This window comes from Triturus cristatus, chromosome 3_2, assembly GCF_964204655.1.
Source record: "Triturus cristatus chromosome 3_2, aTriCri1.1, whole genome shotgun sequence".
NCBI classification, from domain to species: Eukaryota; Metazoa; Chordata; class Amphibia; order Caudata; family Salamandridae; genus Triturus; species Triturus cristatus.
Window position 1 is genome coordinate 229,619,497 of NC_140584.1, and position 21,136 is coordinate 229,640,632.

General features: G+C 44.2%; 1 protein-coding gene across 1 annotated transcript in view; it reads right to left on the minus strand.

The window, feature by feature from the left end:
• LRP1B (LDL receptor related protein 1B) overlaps positions 1 to 21,136 on the minus strand; it is a 3,634,433-nt gene that overhangs the window by 638,436 nt on the left and 2,974,861 nt on the right. The window contains exons 53-54 of the mRNA XM_085647014.1: positions 10,925 to 11,047; positions 8,106 to 8,246 (exon numbers count right to left, since the gene is read on the minus strand). Coding sequence (XP_085503140.1) covers positions 8,106 to 8,246; positions 10,925 to 11,047 — 264 coding nt within the window. The remainder of the gene's footprint in view (positions 1 to 8,105; positions 8,247 to 10,924; positions 11,048 to 21,136) is intronic.

Here is a 21,136-nt window from a genome sequence, read left to right on the forward strand (position 1 = left end):
TACCAGCATGCTCTAGCCTGGCAGGCTGAAAGCGCGAGTGGTCAGCATATCACCCATTGGAGGAGAACGTGATGACATCACAAAGGGGAGCGGTTTTCAACTCACCTGCACCTCGTTTTGACCATCACAGAGAGCGCGAAGACCCAGGAACAGGCACTGAAGAGAGCCATTTGAAGGCTTGAAACGCGTCTGCCTTAGCGTTTCAAGGGACTGCCAGCACCACGCGCATTTTACTTCAATAAAGCCCTTGCATCGAATTCCGGAGTGTGCTGTGCTTTTTTCTATTTTGGAGGAGGCGTTGGACTTATGTGTTGTCAGCAAGCAGGTCGCTGACTAACAGCACACCCTCTCGGTCTGGTGCACCGTGTTAAGACCAGCAAATCTTTTGGAATGATTGCACGAACTGCAAAAAACACGGAGCCCCCCCCGAGCAGCTTGGACTAGCAACATGGTGTGATACGCTGCATTGGGGAGAGAGGAGGTGATATTTTCGCCTAATTACTGAGTCAGGTGAAAGGCTTTTGGACATCCTGCTGGGCATTTGAGCTGGAGTGTGGCCCTGATCCAGCATTTTGGGACATCACTTGATGTGAGTAGTGTCTTTGTTACTGAACGAACACCCCTCAGGACTACATCTACCAGCATGCTCTAGCCTGGCAGGCTGAAAGCGCGAGTGGTCAGCATATCACCCATTGGAGGAGAACGTGATGACATCACAAAGGGGAGCGGTTTTCAACTCACCTGCACCTCGTTTTGACCATCACAGAGAGCGCGAAGACCCAGGAACAGGCACTGAAGAGAGCCATTTGAAGGCTTGAAACGCGTCTGCCTTAGCGTTTCAAGGGACTGCCAGCACCACGCGCATTTTACTTCAATAAAGCCCTTGCATCGAATTCCAAAGTGTGCTGTGCTTTTTTCTATTTTGGAGGAGGCGTTGGACTTATATATATATATATATATATATATATATATATAATATATTCACTCACTATATGTAATGTACTTTTCAAAGTCAATTTACACAGTCTAAACAGATGATCTTTCTTTGTTGAACCTGACCCTTCAATATCAACTACTAAAACCACAGCTGATGCAGATACCTTCAAAAAACATATTTTACATCTGGCCTTTCAAGTGCAAAATCAATAAGCTTCAGTTTTCAGAAAAATCATACGACCTGGCCTTTGCCATAAGTATATCACCAGGATATTTGGAGGACTACCACTCTTATGGGCCTCACAGCAATATTGAGTTGGATCTACTCTTATGGCGTAGATCGGGGCAGGTCCAGGATTAACCCGTGAGTTTACCTTTCAACCTGTTGAGATCACATTTGTGTTCTAATCTATATGGGTAGCCATACTTACCTACAACTAATGAATGCAAGGCACCCCTTAACTCTAAATATACTCTAAAATTGTGATTTCCACTTTGGCCTTAACGCTTAACGTTTTTCCCCCCAGGTGAACTTATGATCAGACGTCTTCCAAAGCCAATTTTGTAAGTGTGCTGATGGCGAGGAATGTATTTATTGATTCACATTGGAATGATTTGTGTTTTATATCAGGCTCTAAATACACGATCTTTATGGCTGCTATATTCATTTTTTTAAGATTGTTTGTAAATCTTTTGGAGGGAAGTGAATATATGCTTGGAGTACTGTTGATTGTACTGTAAAGTACAAAGTTTGAATGATTTTCTAATCAAGTGATTAAACTTTTATTGAATGGAAGTCATCTGAGAAAGTTGCAAAGCAGTACAAGTTGCAGCCTTCAGTCTAATTCTCAGCTCATGCAAAGGCAATGAGGAATGCTCTTGGCACTCTAAAGCGACTGGCAAGTGACATGTGGCACCTAAGGAAATATTAATAAACAAATGACCAGCAGGGTGCCAAAGAGAGCAAGCTTCCGTGTGCCACTGCTGTTTAAGAAATTGGTCGCATTTCAGTATTAACTTAAAAGCAGATCAAATTATTGAATTTCAGTAAGGGATACAGATCAGCATTGATCTGCTTTCAATATGGCCTCTGGAGACATATTTAAAATGTAGATAACTTGTATCAGAGCTTTTTAAACATGATGAAAAAGGTTCCCATTTCCTCATCCAAACATTGACCGGCTTTACTTTATTAAAAATGCATCCCTGTTGCCATATTTTAATACTTGCAATAAATAAAGAATCATTATTTGGATTTTGGCAGTAGTCTAATGAGCTACAGGCAGCAACCCTATCTTTCCAAAAGAAGTTGTGATAAACAAAATGGAAAATACTGTCTTCAAAAATGTCAACACATAATCAGCTCGAAACATGGCAGGCTCCCACCAGAAGAACATTATTTTCGTAAGCCACCAAGCTGGATGTAAAACACTCAATTTATATATAGGCTAAGTCAATAATTACTATTAGTAAATAGTTACAATTGTTCTAGACTTATGATACTTGTTCCTGCAAATGCTCTTACAAATCCAGTCCTTTACAAATCTGGAATGAATTGATCCAATCAATAGAAACTAATTTACAAAAATGTATTCATTATAATTTTTGCAGTTTATCAGATTTATAGACTGTTTTACAGGGGCCTTGATTCGTCTTAAATGAAGACTGCCATGGATTTTTCCCTGATCAACTATGTCGGTTTCAGGTTAACCTGCTGACCCTGCCCGTATTCCCTCCAACTGGCTCAAGCGAGGTGATGTATTTTAGAGAACTCAATTTGTGGCACCTGTTCTAACAAGCACAAAAGGTTGATCTGGGAGGGCCTCATTTCCTACAACTGTTTCACATTTGTGCAGATTTACACCTATAGCAAATCCACAAATTGTTTTCCAGACATAATCCTGAAAAATGTTCTGTGAATTACAGTCCTTAGTTTGTGAAAATATAAGTACAAGGGCCCTTCTCTGAAGGCTACTGCAGGTTGCCCCTCCCATTCCCCTTCCATTGTTGCCAATGACAGTAGCAACACAACACCTGACCACGTCATTGCTATAACTATGACAATTCAGTCTATTTCAGGCCACCCTAAGCTGTAAGAATGGTGTTTTTCACAGTTAATTTATATATGGAAGTATTAAACCCTGTTACTATGCTCTTCTTAAAATTAAACAGAGAGCACCACCATATGGTGGACTGCCATTAGTGCAGGTGCTTAGAATTAATTGCTGGTGCCAAGCACCCGAAACCACTGGCTCAAATTAAGAATTCCCTGTTTTCAGACGAAAAAAACAGAGCAAGAGCAAACTCTCATGCTATCCTTTTCCTTTTGTTCTCCTTCTGGGCGAAACCTCTTTTCACTACACACATACCATATTTGGGCATGTTCGCTTGAGACTCCAATCCTTGAAAATTATGTAATCCTACTAATAAAGTTTTTATGCTTGTTAGACAAGAAAGTATTATAAAAATGGTTTATGAATACACATAAACATATACATTTGAGGCCGTTCACAAACTCGTCCATATAATTACCTCCATGAAATCCCACTTCTACTACATAGGAGAAGGACGGAAAGATCTGTGTGTGTAAATCATTTTATGGTTGTTAACCTTACACATGCAGATAGCTTTGTACATTGGGCTCTAAATGCAAGCATATTACTTGTGCTCACTACTTGGACCACTCCTTGGCTGCAGGTCGCATTTGAAAATGCAGACCTTCTTCCCCCAAAAATATTGTTCCATAATTGCATGTGGAAAATGGCAAATGGTAAATGTATTACCATTTTTAATAAAGTAGTCTCAGTGTGCATGTGTCTTTTTAGGAGTCCAGATCAAAATTTCCTAATGAAAAAATCACCAAATGTTAGGTTGACACAAGGCAGATTGGTTCAAAACATACTCTGTCCAGCTTGGATACCAGGGCCACAACTTTCCTTCAGAGCCCACAACGTTTTAGATATGTAAATCACTCCAGCACTAAAACACTGCAAATGTTGGACACTAATTTATATCGTGGATGTACGGTAGTTCTTATGACTGCATCCTAATATAAAGTTATTGCTTTATCAGTAAAGTTTGCAGGTGCCTGAGGGGACTAGTCACTTGATGTTTGTCAGTGTGAACGTGAATGGAATAGATACAAATGCAATTCATGATTCACACACTGAATTTACACCCAATTATACATCTGGTGGCAACAGTTCAAGGATTACCAAAGAAGATAATGATAGCTTCCGGGGGCAATATTTATACATTTTTCTCAGGCCTCTCTAAATAATTGCTAGTTTGTGTAGCGATATGTAAGACACTGGGGGGCATATTTGCAAGGGGATATTGCCACCAGAACGTCGCCTTAGTGACGTTCTGCTGGCGATATTCCCTTCTCCTTATTTGCAAAGTGGCATAAAGTCTCTTAACGTGGCTTAACGCTGCTTTGTAAATAAGGCCCCTTTACACGCTTCACTTAGCATGAAAGGGGTGTGCAATGGGTATTGCAGTGGGCATTCTGCCGCAATACTCATTGCTTTTTGACACTGCACCATATTTACAAGGATGGGGCAGTGCCAAAACCTACGGTCTGGCAAAATCTGGTCTTAGGATGGCGATTCGAGGAGAAATTATTTTTTCTCCTCATATTTTATTCTTTCTATGTATGCTGCATTCTGCAGCACACATAGAAACAGCAAATCACCTTTAAATATTGTTTATGTGATGGAAGATGTATCTTCCTGCAGATAAACCCCTGCAGTGCAAGCACCCTTGCAACATGGCGCAAGGGTGCCTGCGCTGGTGCTAGGCACCTTTTTCAGCACCCGCGCTAGAGGAAACACAGGGGTGTGCCATATTTTTGTAAATACGGTGTATCCCTGCGTTTAAAAAATGTCAGAGCATTTTTGGAGTAACACAGTGCCCAGACTGTAATTGTAAATATCCCCCTAAAAATTGAGTGTTTGGCAGGCAACAGCAACAGCCCCCATCCTGTGTCATTTACGACTCATGCAGGTAACGCATACACACACCTGCCCAACGCCTTCCCAACACCGCTCCCTGTAACCAGGAAGAGCTTTGATATAGCAGGAGACTTGCAGAACCTAGGCAAGTAGCTCTCTAAAAGCCAAAACGAGCAACAGTAAAATGTGCACACAGCCCCCACCAGGGCAAACCTGTGGCACAATCAATAAGCTACCTCAGTGTATTGCACAACCAGTGCAGCAGGCACATTTACATGTCCCTGGTATAGATCTCATGCCATGACAATGGACTTGCAGCTAATTCAAATCAGCCCATCATATATAGAACGGTCTACAGTATGTATATGATTAGCACAGCACTTTGACACTACCTCAGTGTATTGCACAACCAGTGCAGCAGGCACATTTACATGTCCCTGGTATAGATCTCATGCCATGACAATGGACTTGCAGCTAATTCAAATCAGCCCATCATATATAGAACGGTCTACAGTATGTATATGATGAGCACAGCACTTTGACACTGCACAGCATTGTCAAATGTGCTCCAGCCCTAAGGCTAGCAATACAAGGTCCAAACATGAGGTCATCAGCCAAAACAATTAGGGGAGACCACGCCAACAGAAGCCAGGTCTAACACTAACATATCATAAATGTGTATGGAATTTGCCAGGGAGAGCAGGTCTTTGATCATAGTTGGGTGCTGTCTGTATTCACCTGAAAATATCACAAGATTACTCTTAGACCTGGCATCCTTGGCCTGATTCTCCCCTAACTTTTTGCCTTCAATCCTCCTATTTTGCTGACTTCATTTTTGCTGGCTTGAGGAGGCTGCACAGTTTGCCACTGCTAATCAGTGCTAAATTGCTTGTGCTTGTTCCTTAAAACATGGTAGGACTTGGTTACAACCAACTAGTCTATTTAGTTTACTTGTAAGTCCCTGGTAAAATGGTACTACCTGTGTTCAGGGCATGTAAATGAAATGCTACTAGATGGCCTGCAGCAATGATTGTGACTCCCACCTAAGTAGCCCTTTAAACATGTCTTTGGCTTGCCACTGCAGCCTGTGTGTACAGTTTTAAAGCCATTTCGAATTGGCAAAATGAAACTTTTGCCAGGCCCAAACCTTCCTTTTAATACATGTAAGTTGCCCCTAGGGAAGGCCTAGGACAGCCCATTGGGGAGGGCGCAGCGTATTTAAAAATGTGGGCATGTACTTCTAGTTTTACATGTCCTGGTAGTTGAAAACTCCTAAATTCATTTTTCATTACTTCAAGGCCTACCTCTGCCATATCATAACATTGGAGTTACCTTATTACATTTAAAAAGCTGTAACTTCCAATTGGGCACAGGTAAAAGTTCAAGGGTGGTGTCTACAGAATTGTAATTAAACCCCCTTTTTAATGGTAAAGTTACATTTTCTTGTCCTAACCATATCTTGCCTGCAGCCTGATCCTTGAGCACATGACTAGGTGTACCTGGCAGTTGGTCTTTGTGTATTGCTCTCAGACAGTGACATAAAGGGAAAATAGGTATTGAAAAGATGGGCCACTCTGAAGTAACGAGGCAGAGGAGCTATCACCTACCACTCCTGTACATCAGAAAACATCTGCCTGGTCACTCTCACAAAAGTTGACACTGTTTTTTTGTGACTCCAGCCAAGCTGGGGCTAGGACAGGGAGGAAGGGGATGCTTTACACCTCAGGGGGTGGAAACCTCTATAAGCTTCTTCTACTGCAAACTTAGCACAGAGTTAAAATATTGGACCCTGAGACCAAACTCTTCAGAACAATTCTGGACCTGTGGGAACTGCCAGGAAGAAGGACTGCTGTGCTGCTGAAAGGACTGTCACTCTGCTGGACTGCTGCTCTGAAGGACCGCTGCCCTGCTGTGCTGACCTGCTGTCCTCTTGCCTAAGTGTGAGGTTCCAGTCCTGCATTGCTGAACCCAGGACCCCAGAGTGACCCCAAAGGCTAGTTGACTGGACTCCTGATCAGAAGCCACAGTGACATAATAGGTTTCCAACAACCTTCAACCTAGTGCCTAGACTCTTCGATCTGTGAATCATGCTCTCCCAAGTAGTGCCATCCCAGTCTTGGACCCTTGGAAGTGGGCCAGAAGGTGCTCCATCAGTCCATCTATGGATCCACTTGATGCATCACCCTCAGAACAAATGCATTCCCTCTGCTGTGTGGAATTCCCTGATGCAAGGATTACGCACTACCTACGGCAGCCCATCGGAACCGATGCTGCGTCACCCATCTCCCCGTAAGGACATCACTTCACCTAATGCAGCCCATCAGAACCACCATTACATGATGCATCTCCATGGAAAGACATCACCTCACTCAACGCAGCCCATCAGAACTGACACTGCACGACTCATCTCCACACTGGACCTCACATCGTCTCTGCTAACGACACATTCTCAATACGGGACTCCACATTGTTTCGGAACAAGGATTTAAGGTACTCTTGTTCAGATGGCCTGACCGGGTCCCTGTAGCCAGTCTGGGTTCCATCATGGTTGACCTGAACTTGTGACCCAGTCTGATGCGAGCAGGTAACCACAATTGGTGCATTGTGCTTTGGCACTATTTTCACTTAAATCTTGAAAATTGCATACCTCCGGTTTTAATGATTGGATTTTTGCCATTTTGGTCTTGATTTATTTATTAGAATTTATTCAACCTTTCTAAGTTTTTTCCTGTGCTGTGTTTTCTCTTTATTACTGTTTGAAATGCAGCATAAATACTTCAGATATTGGCTCTAACTTTAGCCTGACTGCACTGTGCCAAATTATCAGAGGGATGTGCAAGGGTTAATTTAGGGTTTGCTTGTGATTTCACCCTGTCAAGGATTGTGGTTGCTGCTAGAGCAGGGTTTCAAATTCCCTTACCAAGTAACCACATTTCTTACAAATATGCTTAGCTTTACAATCTGCAAAAATGTAAACTGCAATTTAGCAGTCACTCATTTAATTATGCTGTGAACTAATTTTCCTTTAAGCGTTGTTTCTCTTTCCTACTGTACACTTTAGTGGATCATTTTGTATTTGATATTGCCTATCTTTACCAAGAACACATTGGTAGAGAATAATTACCATACAATTATTATAGATTTCATACATTATTGCTCATTCTACAACAGACAAAAATAAAATTTAACTAAACAAGATTTAAAAAGTGATCCAACCTGTATTTTTGCACTTTTTGTTTAACGGGGCTTCATCTGAGTGATCGGGGCAATCAAAGTCTCCATCACACTGCCATTGGGAATTTAATAGACATCTGCCATTAGCACAGCTAAATTCGCTTGTTCCACACTGGCGATAATCTATAGGAGAAGCAATAAATATATAATACTGCATCAGGTAATCAACCTCAGAACAAATTGCGCCTGTACAATGTATCCCTATAAATAGAGTTCACATCTTAAAATGGATTGAAAACCATGTATTAGTGAAACATTATATGGTATGAGAGGAATCAAAACAAAAATGAAATGTAACCTTTATTCGGCAAAAAAAACTATGAAAAGATGCATGAAAAATAGAAATCCATATAAAGAGAATCCAATGATAAAAACATTGTTAAAAGAGAGTAATCTGAATGAAATACACATTAAATCAGAATTTGCACGCATACATATTCTGGCCTCACCTTCCTTGCATATAATCGTCTCTTTAATTCTAATACATTGTAGCATATACCTGGCTACAGAACTAAACACAACAGTAGTGCCAATATCTATCCAAAAGGAGAGGGTAGATTTGTATGATCTAAAATTCTCGTCACAAAACAATGGGAATGCAAATTGCATACTAGGTTGTTTATAAACACAACAAAAGAAAATAAACTTAGTCGTACGTTGAGACGATCGTTAATCACATTGAGGTAACAGCTTCTGCCACAAACCCTTCTTTGGAAAAGTCAACAAGATGATCATTATGTTAAACCTTAATCTTGTAAGAAGGAATCTGCTGTAGATATATGATACACTGAGAAGGCATGGACCCATTGCACATGTGGTCAAAATATCAGTATAAGTACATACCAAGGGTGTTGCTACCTCCTTTTTCAGTCTGCCCTCATCGCATTCGTCGAGGAACAACGGGGCATATTTACAAGGGCTTTATCTCCGCTTTTTTGGCTTACAAAGCCAAAAAAGCGGAGATAAAACCAGTGCCCTATTTACAAGAGGGTGCTAACATGCATAATCGCATGTTAGCACCCTTTTTCCCAACGCCTCACTTTGCATCTCCAATGAGATGCAAAGTGGGCGATACTGGGCGTACCCAAGATGGACTACCTTGCAAATATCGCTGATGTTTACATCGTGATATTTACAAGGCAGCCCACATGATTTTAGCACACATTAGATTTTGGCGAAAACTGCCGTTTTCGCCAAACCTAACGTCTGCTAAAATCCTGACTTAGCCATCCCTAACATAGGGGGTGGACTATGCTGATACGACCCTGTGGGTCGTATCAGCAAGGTTATCACCCTTTTTGCAGGGAACATCGCAGGAAAACCAGCGATGTTCCCTGCAAAAGGGAGATAACCTCGCTATCTCTGGAATTTTTATCGCCCTGGAGTAACGCGTTGTTAATAACTCGCTAGCCTGCGATAATATAATTATCGCTAAGCAAGCTGTTGTTAATATGCCCCAACGTTTTAATGTATTTTTGTAGCACGATTCTCTTGATCAGGTTTGTAGAAATATCAGATTTCCTAATCAGTTTTAAGCCCTTTTTCACATATTTAAGCCAGGGTATACAATGAACGTGCTCCTGATCTCAATATCCCGCTCTAATCATATGGTTACATTTAGTTTTCTCTTTAGACCATATTGAAAGTCAGAGGACAAGTGGCAGTAACTTACTGTAGTCCTCCAGGTAATCCAATGGCTAATTCTAAGTCACAAAATAAATGTGGGTTACTTTTTGGTACAGAGAGAAGGCGTCGTATAAATTCATTCTCGATCCGTTGTAAGCCATTCAAATCTTTATGTGCTCATAATTCTGCCTCATAAGTTGTGATTGGGGGACATTTCCTCCCCAAAACAGTTATCCTCCCATTTAGGGGTTTCAAGCCCAACTTACTGGAAAGCTGTTTTATTGTACATTTAAATTGCAGTGCTCTTGTTTTCCATAAGTGAACCCATCTTAAGCCTGAATTAAAAAGCACCCCAAAATACCCCACACAAACTTAAGTCCTGGTGTTCACAATAAGCAGGCCACAGATCTTCACATATTTTGGCAAGATTTTTCTGGTGGCCCAAATCTTTCAATGATTGGGCAAAAGAGTAGATTATCAATCATGGGCCTATTTGTGGTGTGTACTAAATAATTCAATTTCATCGAGTGAATTAATTGCATTTTCTAACATTGTGGGAGTAGACAAGTGTAGGACATAAATAATGAAAGGTAGTGCAAAATAGGATTCCAGGGGATTTTGTCAAAATACCAGTTTTTAAAACACACTGCAAGAAAACACCAGCAGCCTCAGGGGAACAGAAAGTATTGTTTTCTAAAAATACAGGTTTCTAGAAGCGCAGTATAATTTCTGGATTTCTTTGATGAATCTGTGTATTAAGGTGTGACTTAAGACAATGCACATAGAAAGTCAGTGTATAAGAGGTAATCCTCAGTGTTATTCTATGGAAATATTCACCTCTTGGCAGAATAATCTACACGTGCATTATGCAAGATATCAATTCATTCGTAACTCAGTATAAAACAAATACATACATGTATATAATGGCGGCGCTGGCATACTGTGCAATTTTAATGAGCACCGTGTTTCATTTTAGCAAGACCAGTTCATTATAAAGAAAAATAATAGGACGTTCGAGGCAAAATTAGAAAACTGAATAATGGGCTTGCATTCTGAACCAGATTAAAGTCACTTTTTCCTCTTCTTGTTATTAGTCTATTTACCCCTGCAGCCTTATGCATACACTGTACTATTTTTCAGTTTGAGATATGTTTTAATTCAAAGACTATTCTTACCACAGTCACGTGACTCGTCTGATCCATCTCCACAATCATCGTCGTGATCACACACAAACTGCTGCGGAATGCAGACTTTGTTTTGGCACATGAAGGTATTTCCATCACAAGATTTAAGAGGAGCTGGGACAGAGAGAAGAAAAATATGAGTCTACAAAATTACAGGCTTTGAAAGAGACAAGAGACTTCCAGGGCAGGACTGATACAGAAAATAGGCACAGGCAACAAATTAAAACGGGTCCCTCAATAGTGAATCAGAGACCTAAAAAGTGTCCTACATTTCCAAACTGGGGCAGTTTTGAACTTAAAGAGACACTGTATAGGTGTTTTGCAATGTATGGCAGATTTCAAGCATTTGTGCTTGCTGCAAGCAGAATTTGCGGTTATATCAGATAAATCAACAGTAAAATCCGCCCGACTGGACAATAAAACAGGCTCCAAAACAGCTGTGGCCCATGTAGGTAAGAGCGGTGGGGCCGGGTGGGGGTTTCGACGGACGATGACGAGGGAAAATTAAATGAATAATTAATTTTCCATCGTCATCATCCGTCAAAATCCACCTCCACCGCTCTTACCTGAACGGCCCAAAGCTGCTAAAAAACAGCCAAAAAGCCAAACACTGACATGTCAGACAAGCCCTTCTGGCATTGACAGATAGCCTTATAGGACAGTCCACCCCTAGCATCTTCATTAGAAATAGATGGCATTCATTACACGTTCTGTAGAAGCCTGCAACTCCCAGTCAGTACCATTTTCTTGTGAGCACAAAGTTATGGACTGATGATTGTGTGCAAACCTTATTTAAAGTATGGCAGACAAGATAATCTGTCACAAGCTTTTCGACTGTCCCATCCACCATATTCATACATGACAACATTTTAAAAGAGGAAAGTGGGAGATTTTTGAAAAATAATCATGGGAATGTATTTCACCTATTGAATGCTATTGAGCAGACAGCAAAAATGAAGCCATTGACTGCTTCAAAAACCGGGAGCCTTCCACATGATTCGGGTCTATTGGCATGAATGCATACTACAAGCGCATCACAACAATGGAATTTAAAATACAGCAGATGGGATATCGACAATGTTTGTGACAGATCATTCCATCTGACAAACTCCAAATAAATCACAGTGGCATTTGACAATGTCACAATGTTGTAATCCACTAAATACCCTTTAAGCTTTACAAGTGATACGCTAAATTGCAGAGTTTTCAGCGTTTGAAAGAATGAGCGAGTTAGTGGTAGAGGTATGTTTAAAAAAAGGTATAAGAATTTTGGCCGAATCACCATTTTCATTGATGCGATACGGCCCACCAACAACAGAGGATGTAAAACCCAGCAAGTAATGTGGTCAGTGAGTGTGGACAGTGCGGTGGCATATTTTGTATCACTTCTCTTCTATCCTCGAATATCACAACCACCAAATATTTGAGGTCTGCCTGACACCCTGCAATGAAAAGTCAGTGGTGAAGGGTTTAGTGGCCAGTGCAAGAGGGAAAAGCTGTGATTTCTCCTAGGTTATCTGCATGGCCAAGAGCCCACTGAACTGGACGAATTCCAGAAGGACATTGTTTAGGCTAAGAAGTGGATCGAGCAGAAAGAGGGGCATGTCGTCCGCATATAGAGATATCAAAAGATGCCAGCTAGGGTAGCGTAGTGTATATGCATGAAGCTGTTTTCTCTGAGTGGCAGTGAGATGCTCCATCGCTAGAGCAAAAAGTAAGGGCAACTATGGACTGCCCTGGTGCATGCTTTCCATGATTGCAAAAGGAGTGAAGATTCTCCCATTAAGACAAAATGTAGCAACCGAATTGGAGTAAAGGAGCTCAATCTAGACAAGAAAGGGGGAGGTAGACCTATCCAAGTAGAATTGCCATTAAGAAGTCACACTGAATAGAATCAAAGGCCTTGGTAGCATCTAAAAAGATTGCCACTGCAAACGAGCTGGGTTTGATGTCATGATACGCCTTGAACAGAGTTTGCAGGTTGTAGGAGGTGGAAAGGCCAGGGATAATGTTATGAGGAGAGATAAGCGATAAGCAAGCTTTTGGCTAAGATCTTAAGATCACAGGTAATACAGGAAAGAGGCCTGAAGGGCTCACATCGGTGAGGCCTGTAGTACTCATATCGGTGGGTGGGTTTGCCAGGTTTGAGCAGTGTGATGATTAGGGCTTTGCACATAGAAGAGGGAGCTGACCCTCCTGCTTTGCTTCTTGAAAGACGGGAACCAACACCAGTACCATGAGATCCACATATCTTGTAAACTCAGCAGGTAGCCCATCAGGTTTTCTGTATTACGTCCTGTTAGACCTGGCACCTTGGCGTGGGTCTCCCTTCCATTTTTGCTGTTGCCTCATGTGTTTGTGCTGGTGTTAGATGCTCAGGGCACTGTGCCACTGCTGTCCAGTGCCACAGTGCAAGTGCTCCCTATTGTAAATTGATGTGTGTATTTGTGATTCCATGATTGGTTGGTTTGGTTTACCTGTCAGACCCTAGTACAGTACCCCAGGAGTGCCCATGGCTTGTAAATCCAAATGCTGCTGGTGGGCTTGCAGCACTGGTTGTGCCACCCACAGAAGCAGCCTGTAAAAGTGTGTCTAAGGTCTGCCATTGCAGAGCCTGCGTGCAGTCTGGTATTGTCATGCTGACTGGGCAAGTGCACCCACTTGCCAGTCCCTAAACCTTCCCTTTTCCTCATATCAGACACCCCTATGGTAGACCCAAGGGCAGGGTCCATTGTAAGGATAAGGTAGGACATGCCCTGGGGTGTGTGGCATGTTCTAATAGTGAATTACAGCCATTTTCGTTTTTCACTATTGCAAGGCTACCTGTTCTCCATAGGCCAGAATGGGCAGTTGGATTATTACATTTTATAATCCTAACTGACTCAGGGAACATGGTGGAAATTTGAATTTAGTATGCCTGAACTCAGAATGATAAAATACATCTTTTAGTGAAGTTGATTTTAACATTTTGTGTTTGAAAATACCACTTTTAGAAAGTAGGTATTTTCTTGTCTAACCATTCAAACCTGCCTCTGCTATGCTGTGTATTCCCTGTCTGAAGTTTGAGTGACAGGGCTGGGGAATTCCAGGAGACAGGGTCAGGTGGCCCAGTGGTGAATAGAGAGATCTGCATCTAGATGGGAGGGAGGACCTGCACCTGGGACCTGAATAGGGATGTGCCTCCCCTCCACAATGCTGGCTCCACCTCCTGTGGTGCATCTGATGTATCTGCCCTGCACTCTGAAAGGAAAGAAGGAGTCAGGTAAACAAAGTGCTCCAGGACTGACCAGAACCGGTTTGAACAAGGCAAAGGCCCCTCTGCCCTCAGAGGACAACGGATTTTGGGGTATAAGTATTGGGACCCTAGTCTCAAGAAATCAGATCACTTTGGGAAAACAAGAAGAAACCTCTGCTGAGGAGAGGAACCAAGAAGAAACTGAGGAGAGACTATCCCTGAAACTGGGGGATTGGCCTGCAGGGGTTGCCTACTGCCAAAGACAGGAGAAAGGAACTTTGTGTGTACTTTTGCTCAACTTGTGAAGGATCTTCAAGGGCTTGGAAAAGAGTTTGCTTCCTGCTGAAGTCTCAGGGACAACAGACTTCAACCACCATCTCCCCAGAGTTCTTTGGAAGTGCCTGCTGCTGTTTTGGGGACTTCTGAGGGACTGCATGTTGTAAGGAGCTGGAAGCGCGACTCAAGAAGGAGAAGCGTGCCACTGTCGGAGCTGTTGTCATCGCATCGCGTAAAGAGGTGTCGCCGCTGCAGTTGTCGCATCTAGCGGAAGCGTTTCGCATCTTCGAAGAAGGGTCTCGCAACACCGAAGAAGTTTGTCGCCGTCGCAGCCACTGCCGTCGCATCTTGGATGATGCCGCTGTAGCTGTCGCATTGCACCGCATTAAGTAAAGCGCCTCGCATCCACAGAGAAGCATGCCGCCGTCGGAGCTGTTGTCGTCGCATTGTGTAAAGGGTGTCGCCGCTGCAGTTGTCGCATCGAGCGGAAGCGTCTTGCAACGTCGGAGAAGAGTGTCGCCGCCAAAGCCGCTGTCGTCGCATCGCGTAAAGGGGTGTCACCGCTGCAACTGATGCATTGAATCGAGTCTTCTCACAACATCAGAGAAGCGTGCCTCATCTGGAAGATCTTCATGTCTTTATTTCTTTGCACCAAACTTTCATCGCATCAACATCGTTGCAACACTTTTGTTGCCCTGCATGTCGCATCCAAAGGTACATTGACTTAAAGTGTCGCAAGAGAACTAAGCTAAATTCTACCATCTTAAAGTAACAGTATTGTGGATTTTTGTCGCTTATGGTCTTGTGGTAAATCTATATAAAGAATTCTTATTTTTGATATAAAACCTGTGTGGTGTCCATCTGTACTGTTATCACTTGATTACTATATGTGTTCACAAATGCTTTACTCACTGCCTCTGAGATAAGCCTGTCTGCTCATGCCCAGCTACCAAGGGGGTGAGGAGGGGTTATTTTAGGAGTGTAGCCCCTTACCCTGACTAGAGGCGAGGGTCCCTATTTGTCAAAAGTGCATACCTGTGCCAACTAGAGACCCCCAAGTCTAACACGTTCCTTAACTCATCAACAATAAAATACTGAGTTAGGAAGTTCCTCTGTGCATCGCTCAGCCTGCCCAAAGATACTTTCTCTAGTCCTCATCAATAGGATCTCATCTCTTGGAAGCAATAGAAAAAAGAAAAAAATTGGGAGGATACCGTGCATATCCATATGTAGCTGACCTTGTTCACCCCAAATGTCCTGAATATTATAAGCAGCCAATTAAAGCTTGGTCCTAGTGAGCCCTGGGCACTCACTGCCCCCATATGCTCTCGCTGTTGCATACTTACCTCGGAAAAGGCATTCTCTATTGGCCACTTCATGAAACTGCAACAGTACCATCTTGTCCTGCTGGGCCAATCGAGGATCTGACGTGTCACCCAGCTGGGCCTCCAACTGGGTAAAGTGATTTGACAATACTCGCCCACTTTTAGCTAGGCATAGTCTCCTGTCTGTGGCCTTGAACGCCTCCCATATTGTACCATTCAGCAGCACCAATCCAGTATTTCTGGTAAAGAAGTCAAAGATTTCTTGCCTAAGCTCTTCCCGGAACTGTTGATCCAGGATCAGTGCCGCGACAGGTGCCAAGTTGTGGAAAGGGGAGTCATGGGCCGGTATGGACAGGATACGTAGGACTTAAGAATAGGCGGAGTATGTGTGTGCTAGGTGTACAACCTCCTGCACCCAGGACCCCACCCGCTTGGGATCAGCCCTTGTTCAGCCTAGAACAGCTCCCATGGACTTCTGAGTAGAAAGCACCTTCCCTAACCATCAGATGGTGCTTTCTCCAAATGCCAAGCAGGTCGTGCTCCTCAATGATAAATTGAAGGTTGCTGCTGTAGGTGAGTGGTACATGTGAATAATCCATGTCTGCTGATAGTACTGTATTAAAATCATGACCCCATAGTAACAACAATGGATCTATGGATGTGACTTGGCCCCAGAGGCAATCAAAGAAAGTTTGGTCATCTGTGTTAGACCCGTAGCAATTATCAATTGTAATGGCAAGGAGGAGTAATTTCCCCAACATAATTGTGTAGCAGTCCTGTGCATGGCATAAGGAACCCTACAGTATGTACGACACTCCTTTGCATATAACCATTACTGTCCCACATGCGAAGGAGGAGTGCATGGAACATAGTCTGTGGGAAACCCATCTGTCTGCAAAGGTCATATCAGTGGCAGTACCCAATTGAGTCTCTTGTAATAGAGCAATGTGAATGCAATGTATCTAAAGGTAGGACAGCATGTGCCCGTGCTTGTACAGGTCACCCAGCTCCCTCATATTCTATGTGATGCATTTATAGGGTACTTGTGAGAGGGTGACACTAGGTCTGGGCACACTGATCATGCTAAGACGGGGTGTGGATTGGATGTGGCAAGTAGTGAGGGATAAGGGAGTTGGTAAAAGACAGCAATACTGCACAGTGCCAATTACATAGTAGTCAGCACAACATAAAACATCAAGCACTGCCGGGCCCCCCCATTCCCACACTGATGGCCCAATCCCGGAATATACTCCCTCCCCAGTCATAGACCTCAAAACATCTGCAAAGGAAATAACTCATCAGTTGGCCACAAAGAGGGGGGAGGGAAGAGAAATCAAATATGTGAATGAGTGGTAGCCTGTGTGGTACAGCCAACTGGCCGGCGGAGTTGATCCTCGTCTGGATGATAGTGTCCGGGGAAGGTAGTTCAAGCCTCTGGAATCAGGGAGGATGTGTCCATCAGCAGGAGCATTGAGATACAAGAGGGGGACTGAAGAGCAAATCATTAGGATCATAACAACATTGCGAGACTCAGGCCACAGTTCGCATCTGAGTTCATGGGTCCGGGTTAGCCCAAGTCTGGCAGCCGGTGGCGTAGCCTGGGTAGTAGCAGGCAGGAATGCTCTCTCAGGATCCTTGGAAATGTGCTTGCGTTAGAAGTCTGAAAGTTTCTGCGAATTGGTGAAAATGTATAATATCCATTGACAGAGACCTTTAGGCACGCTAGGTAAAGCATGGCATATGGAATATCAGCTTAGTGGAGCTTTTGCTTCATTAGGATAAACTTATGGCAGGCCTCTAGAACTGCAATCATGAAATCCGGAAATAAAGTGATTGTATTACCATCAAAGCTCTGTGTATGCCTCTCCTGAACCACCCAGAGGGCAGTGGTTCAGTCCTGAAAGTTAAGGAGTTGAGCAACGACCGAGGACGCTGGGGCCCCTGTATGTGGACGAGCCGATAAAGTGTGATGAACACACTCCAAGATGAGATAGGGCGAGAAGGATTCGGCGCACAACCGAGTACTTTACATTCTTTCCACATAATCCTCTAGTATACCAGTGTTGGCTGATTCAGGTACTTCCACTAAGCGAAGATTGTAGTGAAGGTATCTCACCTCTAAATCCTAATTCTTCACTGCTATTCATTTGAGCACCTTCTCCATGTTAAGAAGAGAGTCCCTGTGAGATTAAACCATGTCGCCAACCACTGATATGCGCTGTTCTATCTCTTGCAAGCACTCATCATCCATTTAAAGTTTGCAAGTGATGGCATCCACTCCGGCACTCATGGAGTCCATTTTGGACTCGATTGAGTTTAGACTTTGGTGCATCCCCAGTAGGAGTGTGTGCATGTCTGACATCATAGGGGGGCTGTTGGAGAGGGGCCTGCCATCTCCAGGATCTCTGGCCCAGTGTCCGGACACTGTCAAAAAGCAGTTTGGATTAGCCTTTATATTTGCCAATTTCCCCCAAGGTTCTGGGTCTTGGAGAGACACACCAAATAGTTATAGTGCACTGAAGAGAAAATGTGGATGAAAATTGTCACTGGGGATAGTGCGCAGAGAATATAGCTGACAAGGGCCAGGTCCTGCCTCGCCCCTATGTACACAAATCGCATGGGGGTACGAGCAGACCTAGTCTTCTTAGAAGAAGGGGTACTTACTAGGCTCCTCACTGCCATTCTCTCCAAAGTCAGGTCTCTGTGATGGTGGCTAGGTCTCCATTTAGTCCAGTCTCTGCAGCTTAATGCAGCTGTCGCATGCCCATGTTAAGGGCTAATAATATTCCCAAGACATAGGTAGTCACCCCACAGCTCACTAGCTCTCATGTGGCTTTTGCTACAAAGGTAGATTGCACTCAAATTTACCTGCAGTTTGGGCCTCCCACCAGTTTCTGAGTGCCAGGAATCATCGTTTGCAGTAATTTAGAGGCAGCTGGCCCAATTCACTTGGCATATCCAAGAGCAGGCCACCAATTACAATCCGCTCAAGGATGCCCTTAAGTCAAATAGTCCTGGGGGCTTAGTGCTATCAGTAATGAGGGGCAAAGGGGGGCTAGTGTGGAGCCCTTGAAGCACATCCCAAGCCTCTTCCCTGACAGGTAGACAGCCCTGACCAGGGGTCACCCATGACATTCACCTACAGGGCAGATCACCCATCAGCCCTCGCTCACCTCTGTCACGCAGGCTGCAATGTGCCTGCCAAGAGTGCCACAAATATTCCGCTTCGTTAATGCTAGCTCCAGGCCGGGGCCTCCAGCACACCCAGAGAGGTTCAACAGTAAGTAGGGAACAGGTTGCTGTGGCCTCCGCAGATGCTAAGTGGTGCGGCAGCCCTTAGGCCACAGGTGCCGTAGTTCCAATTCCAAGGGGCAGTCGAAGGTGCTCGAAATTGGTTCCAGGGTCCCTGCTAAATCACAAGCAGGAAAAAGATGTGTGGCGCCCATTGCGCTGCCCCGGCCAGGGCCACCAGCATGCCCTGAGAGGCTCTGCAGTGAAGCACGGCATGGGTCACCGCAGCTGCCTCAGCTGCCACACGAGGCAGCAGCACTCAGGCCCTGGGTGTCACAGTTTTGAGCTTCATAGGCATCCATAGGTGCTGAAAATCCATACCAGGGTCACCGGTCAACTCTGAACAGGTGAGACATGCATAGCCCCACAAAGGCTGCCAAAGGGGGCCAGTGAGGAATGATGATGGTAGATTTCATCCCGAACTGCCAGAGCATCACTCAAGTGTGGCAATCGTGCATGCCAACTCTTGGACACCCCTTCCCACCAATACCTGACCTGTGGCAGCCCTGACCGCCTGGTGTGGAGCCGTGGGCTCCCCATGCCATCCCTGATGGGGTTAGGCAGGCATTGAACCTCTGCAGTCATAACCATAGCTAAGGACAAGACTGCCCCCAAGCACAGCAAGCTGAACAAATTTGCCAGGTCACTGTCCCAGGATAATGATCCCAGAGCCGGTTGTGGTGCGGTCACCAACTTGACGTTGAGGACCGCGAGCGAGCAAAAAATGCCCGCTATGCGTTTTTGCACTGTGCTACGTGTGATTCGCGTGGCGGGTAGTTGCACACACTCTGTGAGCGTAGCGTAGTTTTCCGCCCAGGGTTACACCAGATGGTTCAGACCCAACACAGGTCTTTCGAACACATGAAGCAAAAGCTCTTGGCCATGAACATTAAGTGCATGCTCCTATTCCCTGCCAAACTGAAGGTCATCTTTAAGGACAAGATGACGGTTTGCACCAATCCTGACAGCACTTGTGAATGGGTTGAGGAGCACCCTCCACAACAGGTAACTCCCCCAGCTTGAATGACTGGGGGGTACCAACAGAGAACCTGGAGTGGTGCTCTGCCAATGCTGACAGGCACAGGTGCTGCTGCTCTTACAGGAGAACAACAAGAAGGTGCCTGGACCATGTGGAGGCTGCCCTTGCTGCTTCTCAGAATCAGGATACATTGGACACAGAAAATGTCGGGATGTCCCCTGGGTTGCCCCCGGGCCGACCAAGAGAAGCTGATTTCCCGCATGCAATTGAGCAGACCACTGACAACACAGCTCATCAGTGCTCACCCACAGCTTATTGTGTTTTTTGAGTTAATGTTTAATTTCATGGGTCGACAGATATCTCCGGGGAGGAAGTGTAGGGTGGGGGGTTAAGTGGTATTTCACAAAAGCTTTGTTTCACAATAAGAAGGCAGGCATTCCCCTCTCAACAGATACCTCAGACCTGCTCGGGACTAGACAATTAAGGACATGGACATGTGCCTTAAGGTACTGAGTTGGAATGTAAATGGCCTCCTGGACAAAATAAAGCTGGGGTCGGTGCTTAAATATGCAAAACAGATAGTGTATGCTATCTTCAGTCTTCAGGAAACACATTTATCGGTTTCCAACTGTCCATTCCATGACAGATATGGGTACAGAATTGTTTCCATGCTGGCTTACTATGGAGTCACTGGGAGTAGTGTCCAGACCCACAAAACATGTCCAAGTCATATCACACAAACCCGACTGGTCCCAATGGGTTGATTTATACTGCTATAAGGAACTTTAGAGAGCAGACCCTGGGTATTGTGTATATCCCCCCTCAGTCAATAATTCCCGGCAAGACCTGTTAGCCGCCCTCCTGCAAGAAGCAACCTGGCATTCTCCTAATAGGCAGGGACTTCAATGTAATCATGGACAGATCCCTTGGCACATCTTTTGCCACCCCCTCCCTTTCAATTACTCATACTTTACAGGAGAGTGGCCTAATAAGAGCTAGTTTACATTTTCAGAAACCGGCATCCACATAAGATAATGCACACTCACTCCTGTCTCACACAGGAGCCACTTCAGATTGGATCACTTCTGTATGCCGTC